Source organism: Gekko japonicus, unplaced genomic scaffold (assembly GCF_001447785.1).
Source record: "Gekko japonicus isolate JY-2015 unplaced genomic scaffold, Gekko_japonicus_V1.1 scaffold2442, whole genome shotgun sequence".
In the NCBI taxonomy this organism is placed as follows: domain Eukaryota; kingdom Metazoa; phylum Chordata; class Lepidosauria; order Squamata; family Gekkonidae; genus Gekko; species Gekko japonicus.
Genome location: NW_015160906.1, coordinates 1 through 20546, shown reverse-complemented (window position 1 = coordinate 20546; position 20546 = coordinate 1). Strand labels below are relative to the sequence as shown.

At 49.9% G+C, this 20546-nt stretch overlaps 2 protein-coding genes across 2 annotated transcripts in view; one reads left to right on the top strand and one right to left on the bottom strand.

Annotated features, from left to right (window-relative positions):
* LOC107121178 (nascent polypeptide-associated complex subunit alpha, muscle-specific form-like) overlaps positions 1 to 9361 on the top strand; it is an 18764-nt gene extending 9403 nt beyond the window's left edge. The window contains exons 9-12 of the mRNA XM_015424054.1: positions 743 to 873; positions 1865 to 1959; positions 4676 to 6455; positions 9031 to 9361. Coding sequence (XP_015279540.1) covers positions 743 to 873; positions 1865 to 1959; positions 4676 to 6455; positions 9031 to 9116 — 2092 coding nt within the window. The 3' untranslated portion in view covers positions 9117 to 9361. The remainder of the gene's footprint in view (positions 1 to 742; positions 874 to 1864; positions 1960 to 4675; positions 6456 to 9030) is intronic.
* A 2203-nt stretch (positions 9362 to 11564) lies between these two features.
* Positions 11565 to 14431, bottom strand: LOC107121205 (mesothelin-like). The gene is made up of 3 exons (XM_015424088.1): positions 14356 to 14431; positions 14069 to 14255; positions 11565 to 12301 (listed from the first exon to the last, which is right to left on the bottom strand). Exons 1-3 carry the CDS (start codon positions 14398 to 14400, stop codon positions 12297 to 12299), a joined length of 237 nt encoding a protein of 78 aa, XP_015279574.1. The 5' UTR covers positions 14401 to 14431; the 3' UTR covers positions 11565 to 12296.
* Between the last annotated feature and the right edge of the window lie 6115 nt (positions 14432 to 20546).

The window sequence follows — 20546 nt, the reverse complement described above, 5'->3', positions numbered from 1 at the left end:
GGGGGGAGGGAAAGGCCCCAAAAGTTTTAGAAAAAGAATTTAGAATGCATATTACAAGGACTAGCCAGCATACGATAAATATATCACATTTAAGATACGTAATTCAAATATATAGCATCTCCATAATATTCAGAATTATTTTCTCTCTCAATCTTGATGAAGCTTGCCATCACACCAATAAATGTCTGACAAACTATATAAGCTAATTGGCTTGAAATCAAGAAATCATTTAACATTCACTACCAAATATCAAATATTTGGAAGTATCATAACCAATGTTCCCTCTAAGCTGTGGAGTCTTGTGAGCAAAAAATCTACTTCGTGAGCTACTGGGCATTAAAGTTGTGAGCGAGTGATTTGTCTACTGCATAAATTAGTTTGCTCTGGAGCCCGTCTTCCCGAGCTAAGGAAAAAACGTGTGAGCCGGAGGCTAAAAAACTGTGAGCTGGCTCACCCTAACTCAATAATTTTAAAAAATTGACGCATCTGATATACTGTAACTGCTATAATCCAACTATAGTCAAAAAAGGCAAGCAGTGCATTTTAAGATACCTCAAAAATGTATAATGATAAGCTAAACCTACATTTTGAACAAAGTATATGTAAGATATTAAATAATAAAATACTTATACTACTAATGATATTGATCGTATTGAGCCAGGAATTGCATCGCCTTCTGAGTCCATTCAGATGGCTCGGTGTCCTCCAGTGATTCTGACCTTCTGTGTTTTGCTTCCTTTAGGCAAGCGGAGAAATTAGATATTTCCTCCTGCTCCCAGGACAAAAAAGACATCCTGTACGAAAAAGCCCGAGTGGCCTTTGCCGGCCAGGAGGAGACTTCTGCTTATTATCCCTTAATCCAGCCCTACCTAGGTGGGTAGCTGGTTACAGACACGCAAATCTGCCTTCTACTGAATCAGACCCTTGGTCCATCAAGGTCAGAACTGTCTACTCAGACAAAAAAAAAAGTCTACAAAAATATGTGAAACCAAAGTTTTAAAATCACAGTTTAGGACTGCTTGAATCGAATGCTGTCCTAAACAAAACCGTCTTCAGCTGCCTCCTAAAGACGGAAGGTGAGGGGGGGGCGGGCCCACTTGCTTGGGGAAGTTGTTTCATGGCTGCCACCGAAAAGACCGTGTCGCGTGTGCCCACCATACAAGCTTCTTTGATTGGTGGAACAGTCATGAGGACCTCTCCCTATAATCTTCATTCCCAGGCTGGGAATAGTCTCTCTTCACGTTTTGAAAGGACACAGAATAAGCACAGTTTGGTGTCGTGGTTAGGAATGTGGACTCTAATCTGGGAGCACCGGGTTTGATTCCCCACTCCTCCACTTGCAGCTGCTGGATGACCTTGGGCAAGCCATCGTTCTTGAAAAAGAGCCGTTTCTGTCAGAGCTCTCTCAGCCTCACCTACCTCATAGGGTGTCTGTTGTGGGGAGGGGAAGGGAAAGGAGATTATCAGCCACTCTGAGACTCCTTCGAGTAGTGGAGGGCAGCGTATAAATCCAATCTCTTCCTCCTCCTCCTCGTCTTTCTTCTTCTTCTTGTCTTTCACATCACCTCCTCTCTGCTCCCTTTAAACTGGAGATGCTGGTGGGAATTGAACCTGGGACCTTCTGCATGCCAAGCAGAGGCTCTGCCACTGAGCCACAGCCCTCCCCATTCCTTTCCCCTCCCACACCTTCCATTCCAACCCTGGTGAGAACGGTGCTTTCACACTCACATTTTCCTAGTCAAAAAAGGGCACATTTGAACTGAAAGTAGCGAGGGTTGCTTCCGGCGGAACTCCGCTACTGTTCCAACCCTTTTGGCACTTTTCCTCACGGGCATTTCTCTTCTTCTTCCTCTCCCTTCTTAAGGTGGAGCACCCGTGGCAGATCTGAGAAAGCTGGCTAGATCTCAGGTGGCGATGGACATCGATACCTTCACGAACTTGAAGCCCGAGGAATTAAAGGTCAGTTAAAGGAGCTGCAGTGGCTCAAGTGGTTAAGACGCTGAACTGCAGGCTGTGGAAGGTCGGTTGTTCGGCCGTTCGAGACCCGAGTGTGCCGCATGACAGAGTGAGCTCCCATCTCTAGTTCCAGCTCCTGCCAACCTCGCCGCTCGAAAGCAAGAAATTGCAAGTAGATAAATAGGTAACACTTCAGTGGGAAGGTAACAGCGTCCCGTGCGCCTTGGTGTTTAGTCATGCCGGCCACATGACCGTGGAGACATCTTTGGACAGCGCCGGCTCTTCGGCTCTGAAACGGAGATGAGCACCGCAACCCTAGAGTCGGACTCGACTGGCTTTCGAGCAAGGGAAACCTTTGCATTTACCTTTTATCTTGAAGAACCAGGCACTCGGTTGACGAACGCATCCTGTGGCACAGCTCTGGTTCATCTACACACCTCCCTCTGGTTAGACGTGTTAGCTAGGAAGCGTCCTATCAAAAATGAAAAGGGTCTGCTAGGCTCTGGCGAATGGACCAGAGGCTCAAACTGGTGCTGCGGAAATTCCCGCATCCCAGGGAACCTTGGGGGAGCAGTTATCTGAGCAGGGACTCAGGGAGCGGTGGACAAAGCTCCTTTCCACACTTGGATCTCATCCCTGGTTTTATCAGAGTTCAACTCGTGACACAATAACTTGCATTTACCCCTGGTTATCAGATTCAGACACCTTTAATGACATAGTAATATAGAAATGGTACATTTCGTTCCCGCAGATAAATTTAGACAATAAAAGTGTATATATTATGTTAAAAAAAAATCTGCATCTAAGTGCAACTGATTCTGCTAAGGATTTTGCAATCATAATTGCGGTCTCAGTATTAGCATTATTAAGGGAATGCTGAACAGTTCTAGATTGATTAGAAAATAAGGGTGGCCGAAGGGGTATCCCTGGTTATAACAGCATCCGTTTATCCTGGGACAAGTGTGGGACGAAACTCAGTGTAATGTGGAAACAAAACAAAAAAATACCCCAAGAGAATTACAGGGGTGGACTTGAGTGTAGCAATAGAATGTAAAAATACCACGAGATAATTACGACACTCACGTGTAGTGTGCAATGTAAATTCAGGGATAGGAATGAACCCGGATTTAAGTTCTAGGGCAGAAAGGACCAAAGTCTTTGACCCGAGGTCTGCATCAAAGTCTGTGTCTGCTTTGGAGGACTCCTGACTGACGTCCGACTCCTCTGCCCTTTTGCCTCAAGCTGGCAAACGGTATAGAATCATAGAATCATAGAATTTTAGAGTTGGAAGAGACCGTGCAGGTCATCTAGCCCAACCCCCTGCACTCTGCAGGAAAATAGCCGAAAGATAGCCCTACAACACACCCGAATGATGGTCGCCCAGCCTCTGCTTGAAAACGTCCAGTGAAGGAGCACCCACCACCTCCTGAAGCAGACTGTTCCACTGTATTTTTTAGTCCATCGGCCTGCTATCCTGGTGAGGCAAATGTTCTTGTCAAATGCTGCAGCTTCAGGTTTGGATGAGAAACGAATGTGGGGCAGATGTCTCCCACCTCCAAGCCATAACTCTGGGCTCAGAAAACCCTCACAGGATTCTCAGCATGACTCCAAACAACAATTCCCGGGTTCCTTGGTGTGGGATGAAGATCTAGAATGGGTAAAGTGGTATAAATCGGATGTGAGTCTAGATGGGAGCAGTGGTTTTCACTCCTTTTTAAGGGAGGCACAATTAGACGGAAGCACAGAGGTTTTTCCGGGGGATATCGCAGTTGAAACGCCAGCCCCCCAACTAAACTCCGTTGCTGTATACGGCTGCTCTTAACATTCGAACCATCGCTGTCAATTCAGCGTTTGGGATAATTAAGCAGCAAGCCTGTTACATTTACAGTATTGTTAAATGTATGCTTAAATGTGTTCGTTTTGTTCCCTTGTATTCGAACCTTTCAAATTTTGGTCTAAAGGCCAACATGTTCTATAGGCTTTTCTGGAATTAATTTCTTTTTCAAAAACTCTGTCGCAGAAACTAAGTGAATATATCAAAGAAACACTGTGATAAAAATGACAATAACATTTAATAAATCTCAGGGCTATTTTGGGGCAGGAACTCCCAGGAATGGAGTTCCGGCTGGCTCCTGAGTTGGCCACGCCCAGCAGGAATCCATTAGCATAATAGGCCACACCCAACAGCAGAAACTCATTAGGATTGGCTGCATTAGGGGTGTGTGGCCTAACATGCAAAGGAGTTCCTGCTACAAAAAAAAGGCCCTGGGTTTTGACAACAAATAAGGTAAACAGAATAAGAAGCAAAAGGTGGGTGTGGCTGGATGACCACACTTTTCTGGTAACATGGGGGTGTGGCCTAACGTGCTAATAAGTGGTGCTGTCAGGGTGTGGCCTAATATGCTAATAAGTTTTGCTGTTGGGTGTGGTCTATTATGCTAATGAGTTCCTGCTGGGCTTTTTCTACAAAAAGAGCCCTGAATTAAACCTTATGAACATCAGACTGTATTACAAATTGAACTTGTATTACAAATGGAACTCATACAATATTACTAAGGAAATCCTTGAGAATGTTAGAATTCCCTTAGTAATATCGTAGAAGTTCAATTTGTAATATAATCTGATGTTCATAAGATTTATTAAATGTCATTGCCGTTTTTATCACAGCGTTTCTTTGACATATTTCCTTGTAATTGTGATCCTTTTTCGGTTTACGCAGAAACTGAGCGTGCAGGACGTGAGAGGTTTGCTCGCGGTCCACCTGCTCGACCTGAAAGATGTTGAAAACCACCCTTCGGTAGCCATGTGGATCAAGAGCCACCTTCAGTCCGAGCTGGACACCCTGGGGATCGGTCTCCAAGGAGGGATGACGGGCCCCTCCCCAACCAGCCGCACAGAAGTGGGGGGTACCACTGCTGATGGACCGTCAATAGCCACCCCCCCAACCATCCCCACTGCGGCCGCCACCGTGTCTGCCGTGAGCACTGCGGCTATCTCTGACGCAAACACCGCCACGTTCTCCGACACAAGCACATTCCCGCCAGTTGCCACCGACTCCTTTACAACTCCCCTCTTCAAAGTCACTCTGGCCGTCGATGAAACATCTGCCTCTGCCGAGGCCACCAACACAACTTCCACCGGTATGCATTCCGAAGCTGCCGTCCCCACCGACCCGGTAATGACTGCCAATGTCACAGCAACTTCAGGGGATCCTGTTGATGGGTCTTTGGTTCCCACCACTGCTGTGAACGCCAGTACAACAGCCACCGGTGCCACATCGGCGTCTCGTGACATCTCAACCAATGGCACAATGCTTGAAGTCGGCGGAGGTGTCGACACAACTACCTCCGTTGACCCCTTAACAGTCTCCACCAATGTCACAACCAATGGGATTATTTTTCCCTCCGTGGCCACACACATCAACACATCAACCTCTGTCGACCCCGCAACGGTCTTCACCAACGTCACAACTGATGGGACTAGTCTTCCGACCGCTGCCTCACACATCAACGCAACTACCTCTGTCGACACCACAGTGGTCTTCACAAATGTCACAATTGATGGGATTATTTTTCCCTCCGTGGCCACACACATCAACACATCAACCTCTGTCGACCCCGCAACAGTCTTCACCAACGTCACAACTGATGGGACTAGTCTTCCGACCATTGCCTCGCACATCAATGCAACTACCTCTGTTGACACCACAACGGTCCCTACCAATGTCACAATCGATGGGGCTATTCAGCCGACCGCTGCCTCACAGATCAATGCAACGACATTGGTCAACACCACAGTGGCCTCCACCAACATCACAACCGATGGGACTCTTCAGTCAACCGCTGCCTCACACATCGACACAATTACATTTGTCGACACCACAACAGTCTCCACCAACATCACAACGGATGGGACTAGTCTTCCAACCATTGCTTCGCACATCAACACAACTACCTCTGTCAACACCACAATGGCTTCGACCAACGTCACAACCAATGGGCCCATTCAGCCAACTGTTGCCCCGCGCATCAATGCAACTACCTCTGTCAACACCACGGTGCCCTCCACCGACGTCACAACTGCTCGGGCAATTCTTCCTACCATTGCCAGGATCGTTAATGTCACTAGCACCCCCAATGCGACCCTTTCCCACACACCAGCTCTCAATATCAACCACACGTCCACCGCACCCAACTTGACTGCGACCACATCTTCTGAATGGCCACCAGCGCCACCCGTCCCTCTGCCGAACGCCACTGTCCCGGTGTCCCTCAGCACACCCCCAGTAACAAGTGGCAAGATACCAGCTGCCTCCAGTAGGACTACCGTCCGTAGCTTTGAAACTCCCCACAAAACACCTGCCTCCCCCAGCCCAGACCAACCTCACACCACAATCGTTGGGACACCTGAGAGGGGAACCACCAGCAGAGCACCACCGAAAACAAAACAGCCCTCGCATCCGACACCAAATGGCTACATCAACGTGAGACCTCTAAGTGGTGAGTCACTGCGGCCGCAGCATCTGGAAACTTTCTACCAGTTCAGGAGGGACTGTGGGTTGGTGGCAGGTCATGTGTTTTTGCGGGATTATTTGGGGTAGCAGAGGGCTCGAGGCACGTAACGCAGCAGAGACTATCTGTCGGGTGCGTGCTGACCCGAAACAAAGTTACACATGGAGCCTCTTTATCTTTGCAAACTAATATGAATCCTTTATTGTCAGGAACTCCATTCTAGACCGGTAGGGTTGCCAAGTCTGGGTTGGAAAATACCTGGAGACTTTGGGGGTGGAGCCAGGAGAGGGTGTGGTTCGGGGAGGGGAGGGGCCTCCGCATAGTACAATGCCATGGAGTCCACCCTTCAAAGCAGCCATTTTCTCCAGGGGAGCTGATCTCTGTCGGCTGGGGATCAGTGGTAAAAGCGGGAGATCCTCAGGTCCCACCTGGAGGCTGGCAACCCTATAGACAGGATACAGAAGAGACAGGGTTCTAATCTAGTCTAACTAGCTAGGACGGATAGAGGTGCAGGAAGGATGTCCTGCCCTCATGGTGTCAAGATGGAGAAGAGTAGCACAGTGTGGAGAGAAGGTGTCAAGACCGGAAGGAAGATTCCCTGAGAGTAGCAATCTACACATCAAAGGGGTAAGAGCTGTAGAAAAGGAAGGATGATCAGGGTCCTCTCTCTCTTATAGTCCGCCTCTGAAGTCTGAGGCTAAGGGACAGCACAAAGTCCTTCACTTCCAACATGCTTTGCATGTAGAAGTTCCCAGGTTCAGTTATTCTCCTTGTCCCTAAGAAGCAACAACCCCCTTTACTATTTGGCTTGCCTGGGAGTTCTCTCTAAGTACCCAGTCCTCCTGCCAAATCCTTCTCCAGTATCCTTTGTCTGTATAAGGCTGTTCTGTAGCTTTTCTGACTGAGAATTTAAGGTTCTCCCTCAGAGCAGATTTAATCTGTTTAGACAATGGGGTTTCTCTTCTTCTTCTTTCTGTAGAAGTTCTTTTCTGACTATTGCCTGTCAGAAAACTCTGACTCCCAGATGTCTCTGGCTTCTGATCCAGATGTTAGTATGACCAAATTGCAAAATACCTCTTTTTCTCTCCAGGTCAGCTGTTTTATTTCCTCTCTCAGCTGATGCTGGCCAATCGGACAGCGAACAGAGCAGCCAATCACATGAGCTCTTCTCTCCAGGGAAGATTAACTCTTGAACTCCCTGACTCTCTGATACAAGCAGCATTTCAAAAAGCCTGCTTTTCTGTACTATCTGTCACAGCTGCTCTAGCAATTGCCCCCTTTCCGGCCTTCTATGGGGAGGAAGGGTCATGAAGAACTGGTGGGTAATTGGGGAGTGTCTGAGCACTCTGTAGATATATGCATCAAAAGCCTTTCCAAGGAGTCGCTCCTGCTCTCATTAACACATCAAGAACCCCACTTTGGTTGGGATTACACATGAGGAGGGGTCGGGGTACACCAATAGAGGCTGGCTCAGTTCTCATTGGATCGACTTAGCCATGGCTGCCGCTGAATTCTCCCCATAGTCTTGCAAGCTTTGTGTTGTGATCCTGACAAAGCCTTGAAGTATTGAAACTCTTGAAATATTGTGTACGAGTTTTGTTTTGTTCACATTATTTAAGCTTGTGAATGTATTGTTGTTACCTTTACAGCAGCTGACACAATACAAATACTGTTTATATAAGTTACATGTTTATTTCAATCTTAATGTACAATTCATTTCACACGGGGCTTTCGTATTGGAAAATTGCTGAATTCTGTGGGGCGATGCTACCATATGGGTTGACTCTGAGTTCTACGGGTAAGACCAGCACCTTAGCCCAGAAACTGGGCTTGCCGAGGGCAAGTTTAGAGGTACCCCATTCCAGAGGGTGTTTATTTTATTCCACTCTGCGTCGAGGAGTGCCGTTCATGCCTCGCAGGGCTCTACCGGTAGCAGGAGCTCCTTTGCATATTAGGCCACACACCCCTAGTGTAGCCAGTCCTCCAAGAGCTTACAGTAGCTCCAGTAAGAAGAGCTCTGTAAGCTCTTGGAGGATTGGCTACACTAGGGGTGTGTGGCCTAATATGCAAAGGAGCTCCTGCTGCCTATGTGGAAAAATGGGGTCTCAAGCACCTTGCAGTGCAGGCCGATTCTGCCCACTATCCCTGCCCTTTGAGTGAGGTTAGCATGGGGGTTCTCAGGGGGGCTTCCACCAAGCCCGTAGCCGGGACTTTGTGGCTTGTGGGGCAAAAATGTTCTCTGTTGGGGCTGCCGTTATTTGCCATAATGAAGGAGGGTGGTGCACTCCCCTCTCCTTCCCCTCCCGCAAGATTCAGATGATCGGTGGGGAGCAGGTGGCCTGCCGATCAGCCGGAAGGCCCTTTAAATCTTGCGGGAGGGAAGGAAGGGCGCACGCCACCCCCGCTTCTTCTCAAAAGCATTTAAAGGATCCCTTTAAATGCATTTGAGAAGAAGGGGGGGCTTTAAGGCAGGGGGCAGGCCCCACTGTATCTATGGGCCAGGCTTCCACCTGAAGCACCCTGAATGACATGGCTCTTATCGCTTCTCGTCTTCTCCCCCCAGCCTCAGCTTCCTCCCCGTCTCTCAGCTGCCTTCTCCTGACGCCGTCCATTGTCGTTGGACTCTCGGTTCTCAGGGGGCTTTTCTGAGACCACCCATCGCTGGCGCTCCTCGGCTAGATGGCCTCTCCCTCTCCCCTCCCCTGCGGTTATCGGCAACAACCAGCGCGAGAACTTCGGGATTCTTCAAGGGACACCTGGTCAACCCCCAGCCTCATCCAGACCACAGGCCGTCTCCGTCTCCGGGCACCTGGCCGCCAACGTTTTGCGGCGCTCCTCCGTCGAACGTGAAGCTGTGTTTCTTCTCCGCCTCCCCTCTGCCATTCCCTGAGTTTTCCCCCAGTGAGCCAGTGAGCCAGAAGTCTGGAAAACCAGATGGATCCTGCGCGGGTCGCTGGGCTTGCGGCATCAGCGTTTCTGGATCAGTCCCCGGGACGAAGGGACCGGGTGGGAAAATACTTCTGGACAGCCAAGCTGTTGGGTCTTGGTGAACAAAAGATCACCCAAGGGGGTTCCGGTCTCCAGGTGTGGCCCGGAGTTCTCCGGGAATCACAACAGCTCTCCAAGCGACAGAGATCAGCTCCCCTGGAGGAAATGGCAGCTTTTGGGTGGACTCTCTGGCATGACGTCCCTGTCGAGGCCTTCTCCCCTCCCAAACTATGCCCTTCCCAAATCTACAGAAATTGCCCGACTCAGAGCTGGAAACCCTAGTTCATCCACCCAGCACGAGCTTCCTCAGAGACTTAGGTGACCTCCAAGTCCACCCTATGGGCTGGTTCCCTGGCTGTGGCCTGGTTCGTTTCTGCTGCCTCCTGCCTGAACCTGCCTTTGCATCGGTCCATGCCTAGCCCTCTGGGGAGAACTGGTCTCGCCCTGGACAGCTGTGCTGGCACACGGTTGGTTCGTCGCCGACTGCTGAGCCAGAGCGAGGAGTGGTCCAGGCCGAAGCTCCTGCTCTGAGCCTCCGACCACACCTGTGTGGGAGTGATCGCCCGGCGTCTCCTCGGATGTGCTTGAATCCTCCCACACGTTCAGTGGGAAAGTGCGACGGAAATGTGGACAGAGAGGGCGACCTGAGATGCATCACGTCTGCGTGAGCGGAGGTTCCCACAAGCAGAGCAGATGTTTCAGGAGAGTGGGCGGGGGGAGAGCAGCATTCCCCCAAGCAAAATCAGTGTGGGTGGGGGAAGATGGCTCCCCCCCCCCCGAGGTGGAAGCTCTGCCTTCAGTATCTAAGGCTAACTCTGCATTGGCTTTTCCCTTCGTCGTTTTAGCCAAACCCACATCGGAACAGAAATTCCTCTCTGCATTGCATGCCGCGTTCGCTGCCATTGACCATCGGGTTTTATGGTACCCTCTGCATAGATTTATGGCCGTTTTATGGCCTTTCAGGGGTGACTTTGCAGTCAGTACGGCGTTGGCCCGGGGTATCTGAATGTGGCTTTGAGCTGCACTTTTCCCTCCTAGTTGAGAAAATGTGGAGCGAATGCTAGATGCAGAATTGCCCTAATTTGCAAATGACAAAGGCTCAGATTTTGCATCGGGTGAGATCAGAGCGTCCTTCTTAGCCACTGCATTCCAGACTCGCAGATCAGAGCACGAGAAATTTTCCCCGGGCGGGAGGGGGAGACCTCAGGCGAAATAGATTTCTGCAGCAACGTTGCAGGCCCCAGTGAGGGTGCGTGGGATGTGCCTTCAGTCTGGAACCCCAAGGGGGCTTTTGGCTTAGAAGGTTGGAGGGACAGGGGTAATTCGAAGCCCACCAAGAGCTGGCAGCAGTCCGAATTCCCTACGACTGGTAAGCGTGTGTGCATATGGAATATGAACGCACAGACATAAACACAAGCCCCTGCGATTTAGAGTCTACACCAGGAGGCCGCGGCTTTCTGGGGAAACGGCCATCTGTTTGGTTTGAATAAAAGGTTATAAAAAATCCTGTTGACTAGTTGTTGTAGATTTTCCTGTTGGCCTTCGGCCAGTCACTCTATCTGCCTAACCTACCCCATAGGGCTGTTGTGAGGATGAAAGGAACTGGAGGACCATCTACGTGGTTCTGAACAAAAAAGGCAGGATAAAAATGTCCCAGACGAGTAGATTTCCAGCTCTGTTCCTGACCAGCGAGTCTGGAAAGGGAGTTGGGCGGATTTTATATTTTGGTGTCAGGGTCAGGGATATCAACGTCGCGAGAGACACAGTGGGGAGGAAAACCAAACCTTTATTTTGCACAATACATCCAAGCAACAGAGGCAAAGAAAAGCGAGTCTCACTTCTAAACCAGCTTCGGCAGTTTCCCCCCTTTTATTCCTCGTTCTTCTGTGTGGCTCTCACACCTGGTTGTCGGTGCATGTAAGGGGTTAATCCTGCCATGATCCCTGCTAAATAAGTTACGAAACCAGCACGCCAGTCCTCAAGAGTAACTTCCCCCTGGGATTTCTAGACTAAGGTCGAATCTGCATTTGTCTTTCCCACTGGCGTGGGACTCCGTCTTCAAAAAAGACTATCTACATTTGCTTTCGTTTTCAAACTTCAACTGCACGAGTATACTTTTGCATGTCCGCATATGTTTATCGCCCTCTTGTGGCAGCTCCATTGTCACTGCGCCTCCGCATGGCTTTAAATGAATCTGCTCCAAACAACATTCAAACAAGCATCGAGAAAGACGGCGTCACAGAAGCACGAAGCTAACTTAAAAATGCAAATGCAGGTTCGACCTAAGCCACTTAAGTCTAGAGTTGCGTCATTCCTTCCCGTCCTGGCATTTGACTTTCCGGGAGGCCAGAGGTCTCCCATTCCCCACTAGAACAGGCCTATTTTTCAAACTTACATTTGAGGGAAACTCAATAAGAGTGGTTGAGAAATTGTTTCCAGTGCTCCCCCTTTCCTTACATGGAAAGTAGGAGGGATTATTTTCCCTTTCCCCCCAATTCCATTTGTTGTCCCCACCCCGTGCATTTCTCTGTTTTCCTATCACAGGCAGATCTGAGAGTTTCGGTCAAAAGGCGGCCGAATGTTCGAGATTGGTTTCTCCTGCATCCGCTCTGTTTTTCTAAAGCTGGGCGAAATTTCAGGAAAGGAAGGCGGTCAGAAAGAGAGGAGAAGCGAGGGGAAGAGATGCAGGGTGAGGCCGCTGGTAGCCCCGGATGTCTCTGGAGGTCCTGGCGGAGAGAGAAGGAGCGCCCGTGGGTCAGCCACGATCAGGGTACCGCTGATCTACGTTTCTACCCATTGGGGACAGGCGGTGCCCGTCGGGGCGGGAGAGCTCCTAGCCTGCTAATCTGTAAAATAAATGAACAGAAAATGAAAACTGCCTATGTTATCATCTCTGCGCTCTGACACGCGGCATCCATACCCCTGCAGAAACACCGTTCGCGCAACCTGCCCAGTTAAGGAAACCTGAAATCTAAATAGCTGTCCGGCCCAAGAGAATGGAAGGGCATTTGCAGCCTCGCCCTCCCCAAAATGGAGCTGCGGCCAAAGAAGGGCCAGCGTCCTGTGCAAAAGGCAACCACGGCCGGCCCACGTCCCTCATTTCAGACCTGGTGGCTTCTGTCAGTATCCACTGACCACAGCTGACAAACTGTCCTGCCCAGAATCCTCCTCCTCCACTGCTCCTGAGAGGCAAGGATATTTTTTCCTTTTCCCTCCAGCATGGGGTAGTAGCTGGAGCCTCAGACTCGGATCTGGGCGACCCGTGTTCAAATCCCCCCAATCTATCACGGAAGCTTCCTGAACAGGCCTGTAGCCAGGATTTAGGGGGCCTTTAAATAAGTTGGGGGGTACCCCACGCAGACCCCCCCCCCCAAGGGAGTGCCACAAATAAAATAAAAAATTGGAAGTTGGGGGCCTGGGCTGGATGGGAAGTCAGGGGGGCCTTGGCCGTAAGTCAGGGGGCCAGGCCCCGAGATGCCCTATGGTAGCTACGGGCCTGTTCCCGAATGACTTTGAGCCCAGCCACCCACTCTTGAAGAAGAAGAGACTGGATTTATACCTTGCCCTTCTCTATGCGAAGGAGTCTCAGAGCGGCTTACAGCCTCCTTCCCCTCCCCACAATAGATATCCTGTGAGGTAGGCGGGGCAGAGAGAGCTCTTTTGAGGACTTCTCCTGAGAGAACAGCTCCAAGAGAACTTGTGACTGACCGAAGGTCACTCCAGTAGCTGCATGTGGAGGAGTGGGGAATCAAACCCGTTTCTCACAGATTAGATCCCGTGCTCCTAACCGCTACGCCAAACTGGCTCTCTTGGCCTAACCTACCTCACAGGGTTGTTGTGCAGTGTTCCCTCTAAGCTGAGTCAATGTGAGGTAGCTCACAGTTTTTTAGCCTCTGGCTCACAGATTTTTGTCTGTGATGGCTTCAGAGCGAACTGATGCTCAGACTAGTGCACAGGCTCTAATCTGGGAGAACTGGGTTTGATTCTCTGTTCCTCCACCTGTAGCTGCTGGTGTGACCTTGGGTCAGTTACAAGTTCTTTCAGAGCAGTCTCTGTCAGAGCTCTCTCAGCCCCACCTACCTCACAAGGTGTCTATTGTGGGGAGGGGAAGGGAAAGGAGTTTGTAAACTGCTCTGAGACTTCGAGTAAAGGGCGGGGTATAAATCCAATCTCTTCTTCTTCTCTTCTTCTTCTTCTTCTAATTTATGCCAAATTGCTTGTCTGTGATGACTCCAGAGCAAACTAAGTGATGCAGGAGCCAAATCGCTCACTTGCAACTTGAATGCCAGGAGCTCACAAAGGAGGATTTCTGCTCACAAGACTCCACACCTTAGAGGGAGCGATGGGAGTTCCTGCTACAAAAAGAGCCCTTGGCTTCGAGGACAAAACGGGAGACAGAAGAACAACGCAAAACTGCTTTTGGGTCCCGTAGTTAGGACAAAACAGGAGGATAAATCACTGCCCTGAACCTTCCGGATTATATCTACAGTGGATAAATAAATAGCCTAAAAAGAGAATGCTTATAACAGTTCCTAGATTTTGTTTCTAATCTTGGAGAGCATTTAGTTTGCCCCCCCCCAAAAAAAAAACCCCTAACCCCATGGTTTTCTTACTGTTATTTCGGGGTTTGATATTCATGTATCCTTCCGGCCTCCCACCACGGACTCCAAAGCCCAGCCGTTTCAGTTCCGATTGCTTCTGTCTGAGCCTCCAGTCTTTGACAGGGGGTTTGTCCTCCTGGGCCTTCAGATCCCGCAAGTTTTTCCCCAGCAAGCCCTTGACCTCGGAGGGTGTTAGTTCCTGCAGATCGAGCAACAGAGAAGAGGTTAAAAGTTCAGAGCGTCAAAGTTTCACACTGCCAAAATTTGCCTCTGGGGCAAAGCGAGGATCCCACACATACCAATATGGAGTCCTTCCTCAGCTTCTTGAATGTGTCGATGTCCATGTTGACATTATCTTTGACGAGGGCTCTCAGATCCTCTGGGGGAGCCCCTCCTGGAAGGAAGGAGAGAGATGAATATGTGAGTGTTACCCTTTATCAGCCTTCCAGATGGAAAACGGTCTCATGCATCCTCTTAATTTCAAAACCCCTCCTTTAATTTCAAGTCTTTACACATGGAGAGACACAGTCTTGTCAGAGTTTCTCTTTGGGGACTTCATCCATGTGGCAAATGCAAAAAATGATTCTTCGCAGGGCTATTTTGGGGCAGGAACGCACAGGAGCGGAGTTCCGGCTGGCTCCCAAGTTGGCCACGCTCAGCAGGAGCTCATTAGCATAATAGGCAGGCCCGTAGCTAACACGGGGCCCACGGGGCCTGGCCCCCCAGCAGTTTTTATGGGCCCCCTTCCTGAGCCTTGGCTCCCCTACCCCAACTCCCTCTGATTGCCTGTCAGCCTGTTGGCAAGGGAGGGCAAGGGCAGTGATTTCCCCTGGTGCTGTGCCGCGGGAAGAGGCACTGGGGCTCCTTGGTGAGGGAGGGAGCTGGACTTGGACGCTCCACAGGGAAGGCTTGCCCTTGTGGGAGGGGAGGGGGAGAGAAGCTGCGACCGCTGCAGCCCTTGCCCTGGAGCCTTTTATTGGATTAGGTGGGGCCCTCTAGGCCCCCTCCCTAAAAAGTCCTTAGCTATGGGGCTGATAATAGGCCACACCCAACAGCAGGAACTCATTAGGATTGGCTACATTAGGGGTGTGTGGCCTAACTTGCGAAGGAGTTAAAAAAGGCCCTGGGTTTTGACAACAAACAAGGTAAACAGAATAAGAAGGGAAAGGTGGGTGTGGCTGGATGACCACACTTCTGGTAACATGGTGGTGTGGCCTAATGGGCTAATGAGCGGTGCTGTCAGGGGTGTGGCCTAATATGCTAATGAGTTCTTGCTGTTGGGTGTGGCCTATTATGCTAATGAGTTCCTGCTGGGCTTTTTCTACAAAAAGAGCCCTGGCTGTGTGAACGAATTGCAGCAAAAGCATTTGGAAGGAATTGGAGCAAAAGCCCTCCAGCAATTGTACCTTAAGGGAAGGGCTTTTCCACTTTCTCACTTCCCTCTCTGGTAAGTTCCTGTTTCTTCAGGTTTGTTTCCTGTTTCGCATGTGTGTTCATGTGTTTTGCTCCCTCTAGTGGTCGATTCGATATGATACCAGTTTATGCCCGGCATATCTGGCTGCAGATTTAAACTTCGGGTTTTTATGCCAGACATAAACCGGCTGATAAGTACATAAAAACTCCGAGACCAATTGTTCAGTAACTCAAAAAAACTACCTGTATATCATAAAATTCAGTTTTAAAGTTAACCAAGTCTCTAAGTCATTTGTAATACAGTCTCTAGAGATCCAATAACATAATCGATGACAGAAAAACTTTGCAAGCCGAACACGCAGCTTAGAAATCACAAATTGTGCTCACAGGCATTAATCAATTGATATGCAATTTAAGTGGGTGCACATGGTCACTTCAACAAGGTGAGCTCACAGGCACTAATCAATTTGCACACAGTTAAAGTGGGTGCACGAGAGCGTTGCCGGGGACCTACTTAATTGATTAGTGCCTGTGAGCACAATTTTTTATTTCTAAGCTGATTGTTTGGCTCATGAAGTTTTTCTGTCATTGGTTATGTTATTGAATATAAAGAGGCTGTATTACAAAAGACTTAGAGACTTGGTTAACATTAAAATTGTATTTTATGATATATAGGTAGTTCTTAGAGTTATTGAATAATTGGTCTTGGCGTTTTCTGTACAAATCAGTTATACACACTGAGCATCCCGATTCTGTCTGGCATATCTCTCTGCAGATTTAAACTGCAGGTTTTTATGTCGGACATGAACTGGTGTAATATCGAATCGACCACTAGAGGGAGCAATGTGCAGAACAGAAAAATACACAGCAAAGAAACAGGAATTTACAAGCGAGCAAAATGAAAATGTGAAAAGCCTGAAAGATGCCTGGCTCCCATGCAACATGAAGAACAATGACCTGGGTTTTTTTGAGCTACATATTGCTCACAGAACCCCGCAATTAAGATGCAAGGAAAAAGAGTTCTTCGAGGTCTGATTCTGGCTCGGTTTCCAAACAACTGTTATATTCTATTTGGAGAAGAGCTTTATTTTTCCAGGCGACACATCTGCTTACCCAGGTATGGCTTGATGAGTTCATAGTACTGAGGAGTGTTGTGTCGGTCTGAGAAAGCCCGCTTGGCTTTTGGATACAGGATATCTTTGGTGGTTTGGTTGCAACTGGAAAGATTCAGGGGTTTAGCAGCTCTGCCGAAAAAAGACAAAGGGGGTGAATACTGGAGGTTGGCAGACCTGCCTGTCATCTCAACTCTCCCCTCTTTCATATCTGACCTTTTGGCTTCACATTGCTGTCCAGGAAAAAAAGGACAAAAGCCGTCCAAAACCTGAGTTCGCTAGAGCTGTGCAAAACAACCAGCCACAGATTCTCCACAAGCTGGTAGGCCTGCCCAGCAGATCCCGGATCTCGACCTGGGTCCCAACCTGGTTTGATCCTCCTTCAAGCATGAGTGCGAGTCTCAGCTCCAACAACTCGTTGGGCCTGTGCTTTCTCCGAGTTTCCCTACAGTCTCCCAAGGCCTAATGCTCCCGAATTGAGCAAAAAATACGAATAGACGTAGGGATGTTTTCTGTATTATTGTGACTAGATAGGAATTAAATAGCCCTCTATTCTTCAGCACCATGACGGTGCCTGCAAGACCAGGCCATGGTCCAGGTCTCTGTGGATGGCTCAAGTTGAAATGTGACCCTACAACTGTTTGATATTTGAAACTGCCTTACACTGTATCAGACTATCATAGAATCATAGAGTTCGAAGGGACCTCCAGGGTCATCTAGTCCAACCCCCAGGCCAATGCAGGAAATTCACAAATACCTCCCCCTCCACACCCCCAAGTGACCCCTGCTCCATGTCCAGAAGATGACAAAAAACCTCCAGGATCTCCAGCCAAATTGGCCTGGAGAAAAATGGCTTCCTGACCCCAAAGTGGTGATCAGCATTTCCCTGGATGCTGCTGCCAGGGATTGAACCTGGGACCTTCTGCCTGCCAAGCAGAGGCTCTTCCACTGAGCCACGGCCCCTCTTGACAGCTCTCCAGGGTCTCAGGCGGAGGTCTTTCCCTTCACCTCCTGCCTGGTCCTTTTTAACTGGCGATGCCAGGGATTGAACCTGGAACCTTCTGCCTGCCAAGCAGAGGCTCTGCCACTGAGCCACAGCCCCTCTTGACAGCTCTCCAGGGTCTCAGGGGGAGGTCTTTCCCTTCACCTCCTGCCCGAGGCTTTTTAACTGGAGATGCTGCTGGGGATTGAACCTGGGACCTTCTCCATACCAAGCAGAGGTTCTGCCGCCAAGCCACGGCCTCTCTTTGCAGCTGTCCATGGTCTCAGACTGAGGCCTTTCCCATCACCTCCTGCCTGGTCCTTTTTAACTGGCGATGCCAGGGATTGAACCTGGGACCTTCTCCATACCAAGCAGAGGTTCTGCCGCCAAGCCACGGCCTCTCTTTGCAGCTGTCCATGGTCTCAGACTGAGGCCTTTCCCATCACCTCCTGCCTGGTCCTTTTTAACTGGCGATGCCAGGGATTGAACCTGGGACCTTCTCCATACCAAGCAGAGGTTCTGCCGCCAAGCCACGGCCTCTCTTTGCAGCTGTCCATGGTCTCAGACTGAGGCCTTTCCCATCACCTCCTGCCTGGTCCTTTTTAACTGGCGATGCCAGGGATTGAACCTGGGACCTTCTCCATACCAAGCAGAGGTTCTGCCGCCAAGCCACGGCCTCTCTTTGCAGCTGTCCATGGTCTCAGACTGAGGCCTTTCCCATCACCTCCTGCCTGGTCCTTTTTAACTGGCGATGCCAGGGATTGAACCTGGGACCTTCTCCATACCAAGCAGAGGTTCTGCCGCCAAGCCACGGCCTCTCTTTGCAGCTGTCCATGGTCTCAGACTGAGGTCTTTCCCATCACCTCCTGCCTGATCCTTTCTAACTGCAGATGCTACAGGGGACTGAACCTGGGACCTTCTGCATGCCAAGCATAGGCTCTGCCACTGAGCCACGGCCCCTCTTGACAGCTCTCCAGGGTCTCAGGCAGAGGTCTTTCCCATCACCTCCTGCCTGGTCCTTTTTAACTGGAGATGTTCCTGGGGATTGAACCTGGGACCTTCTGCATGCTAAACAGAGGCTCTACCACTGAGGCACAGTCCCAATACTTGGGAAACATTTATTTTTGAGGCTTTGACTTGGAGGGATTCCTTGAAAAAGCTACAACCCTCTTGATTCTTAACCTGCCAAAATGGACTCTTCTTCACCTGCCAAATGTTATCCTTTGCACCTTGACTCATCTGAAACAGGTGCTGCCAAGGGCATCCCTAACCCGTACGAAGTAAAACATTCAGGTTAAGAGAATCCTCTTGATTCCTGATCCCCTACACCACAATTAGCAGGACGAATCTTTCATTTCGAATCCTTGGCATCCAATGTGTTTCAGCAGCCGTAGGGAAGAGGCTGAGTAGAGGAACTGGGAGGGCCCGAGTTCAAATCTCAACCCTGCCATGGCCAATGTTCCCTCTAAGCTGTGGAGTCTTGTGAGCAAAAATTCTACTTTGTGAGATACTGGCGTTAACATTTGTGAGCGAGCAATTTGGACGCTGCATAAACTAGTTTGCTCTGGAGCCATCGTTCCTGAGCTAAGACAGAAATGTGTGAGCTAGAGGCTAAGAAACTGTGAGCTGGCTCACACTAACTCAGCTTAGAGGTCTAACGAGGCGATATCGGGCTAGCAAGTCTTCTCTACGCCTCACCACCTTCTCCCTCTGCAGTACGGAGGCCGTAAAGCTGGCCTACCTCCCAGGGCTGTTGTGAGCGTTGCTGAGAAAACACGTGGACCCATTTGAACGGAGTCAAATAAATGCCAAGTTGGTTGCGTGATCACTATTTCCCTTTTTTGTAGCTAGGGGGAGTGTGAGATTTCATTTAAGCCCCCCCAACCTACATTTGCGAAGTACAAAATGGTCTTGGCAGCAGGATGAAAAGGAGTGAAAGGGATTCACTCACCTGATGGCGTTTTCATCGATCTTCTTCAGCTGGTCTGGCTCCACGAGGCAGATGTTCAGGGCTTCAGCATCCAGTGGGCCCCCATTATCTATATACTGACGAATTATTGTGGCGTTCTGGAAGAAATCATTTCGAAGTCTGAAAACATCATCCTGTAGGCCCCGAGGGAGACAATTCCGTGTGCGGCACACAGAGGAGACCGGTGTAACAGGCCGGATTCACCCCACGGCCAGAGTAACCCTGGGGTTACTCTGGCCTAGCCTAGAATAACCCCGGATAACTCTCCCAGCTGTCTGGTCTTTCCAGACCTGCCTTAGCCCGGACAGAGTCTCTTCCTCCAAGAGCTGGGTAGGCTTGATCTGGACCCTGAGGCCTGCTGGTGCTGGGGATAAGAAGTAATTTAAAAGGGAGACAGGACAGCAGCCCCAGAAAGCAGGCCTGGGGGGTTAATCTGGCCTGGGGGGTTAATCTGGGCCGGCCAGAGTAACCCCGGGTTTACTCCAGGCTAGGCCAGAGTAACCCCTCCAAGGTTATTCTAGGCTAGGCCAGAGTAACCCCGGGGTTACTCTGGCCGGGGGGTGAATCTGGCCTGTTACACCTGGCCAGAGTAACCCCTCCGGGGGTATTCTAGACTAGGCGAAAGTAACCCCGGGGTTACTCTGCCCGGGGGGTGAATCCGGCCTGTTATACCGGGTTTTCCCAGGGGATGAGCTGACTCAGAGCTTAGTGGAGAGGGTCAATTTATCATCCATCGTGGGACTTTTGGGAGAACCGCCAAAGCCCGAACCACCTTTGGGAACGTTATGAGACTTTTTCATGGCTGGCCGGGAAAACGTGGGAGGGGGAGGAGCGAGAGGGGGTGTGGCCGAAAGGCTGAATTTGCATCGCCGTTTTATACAGGGCAGGTTTGGGCTGGCCAAAGTAGGCTGTTGAACAATTCCACGACACCTCCCGCCATTTATTGAGGTATTTCCAAAACTGGCTCTCGAAGATGTCAGCAAGCTGCGGCACACAGAGGAGACCGGGTCTTCC

Excerpts from the sequence above, each read along its gene's own strand:
- LOC107121205 (XM_015424088.1), bottom strand. The coding sequence starts at position 14,400 with ATGGACATCGACACATTCAAGAAGCTGAGGAAGGACTCCATATTG. Across the intron at positions 14,256-14,355 it reads TGAGGAAGGACTCCATATTG|GAACTAACACCCTCCGAGGT; the intron begins GTATGTGTGGGA and ends CTCGATCTGCAG.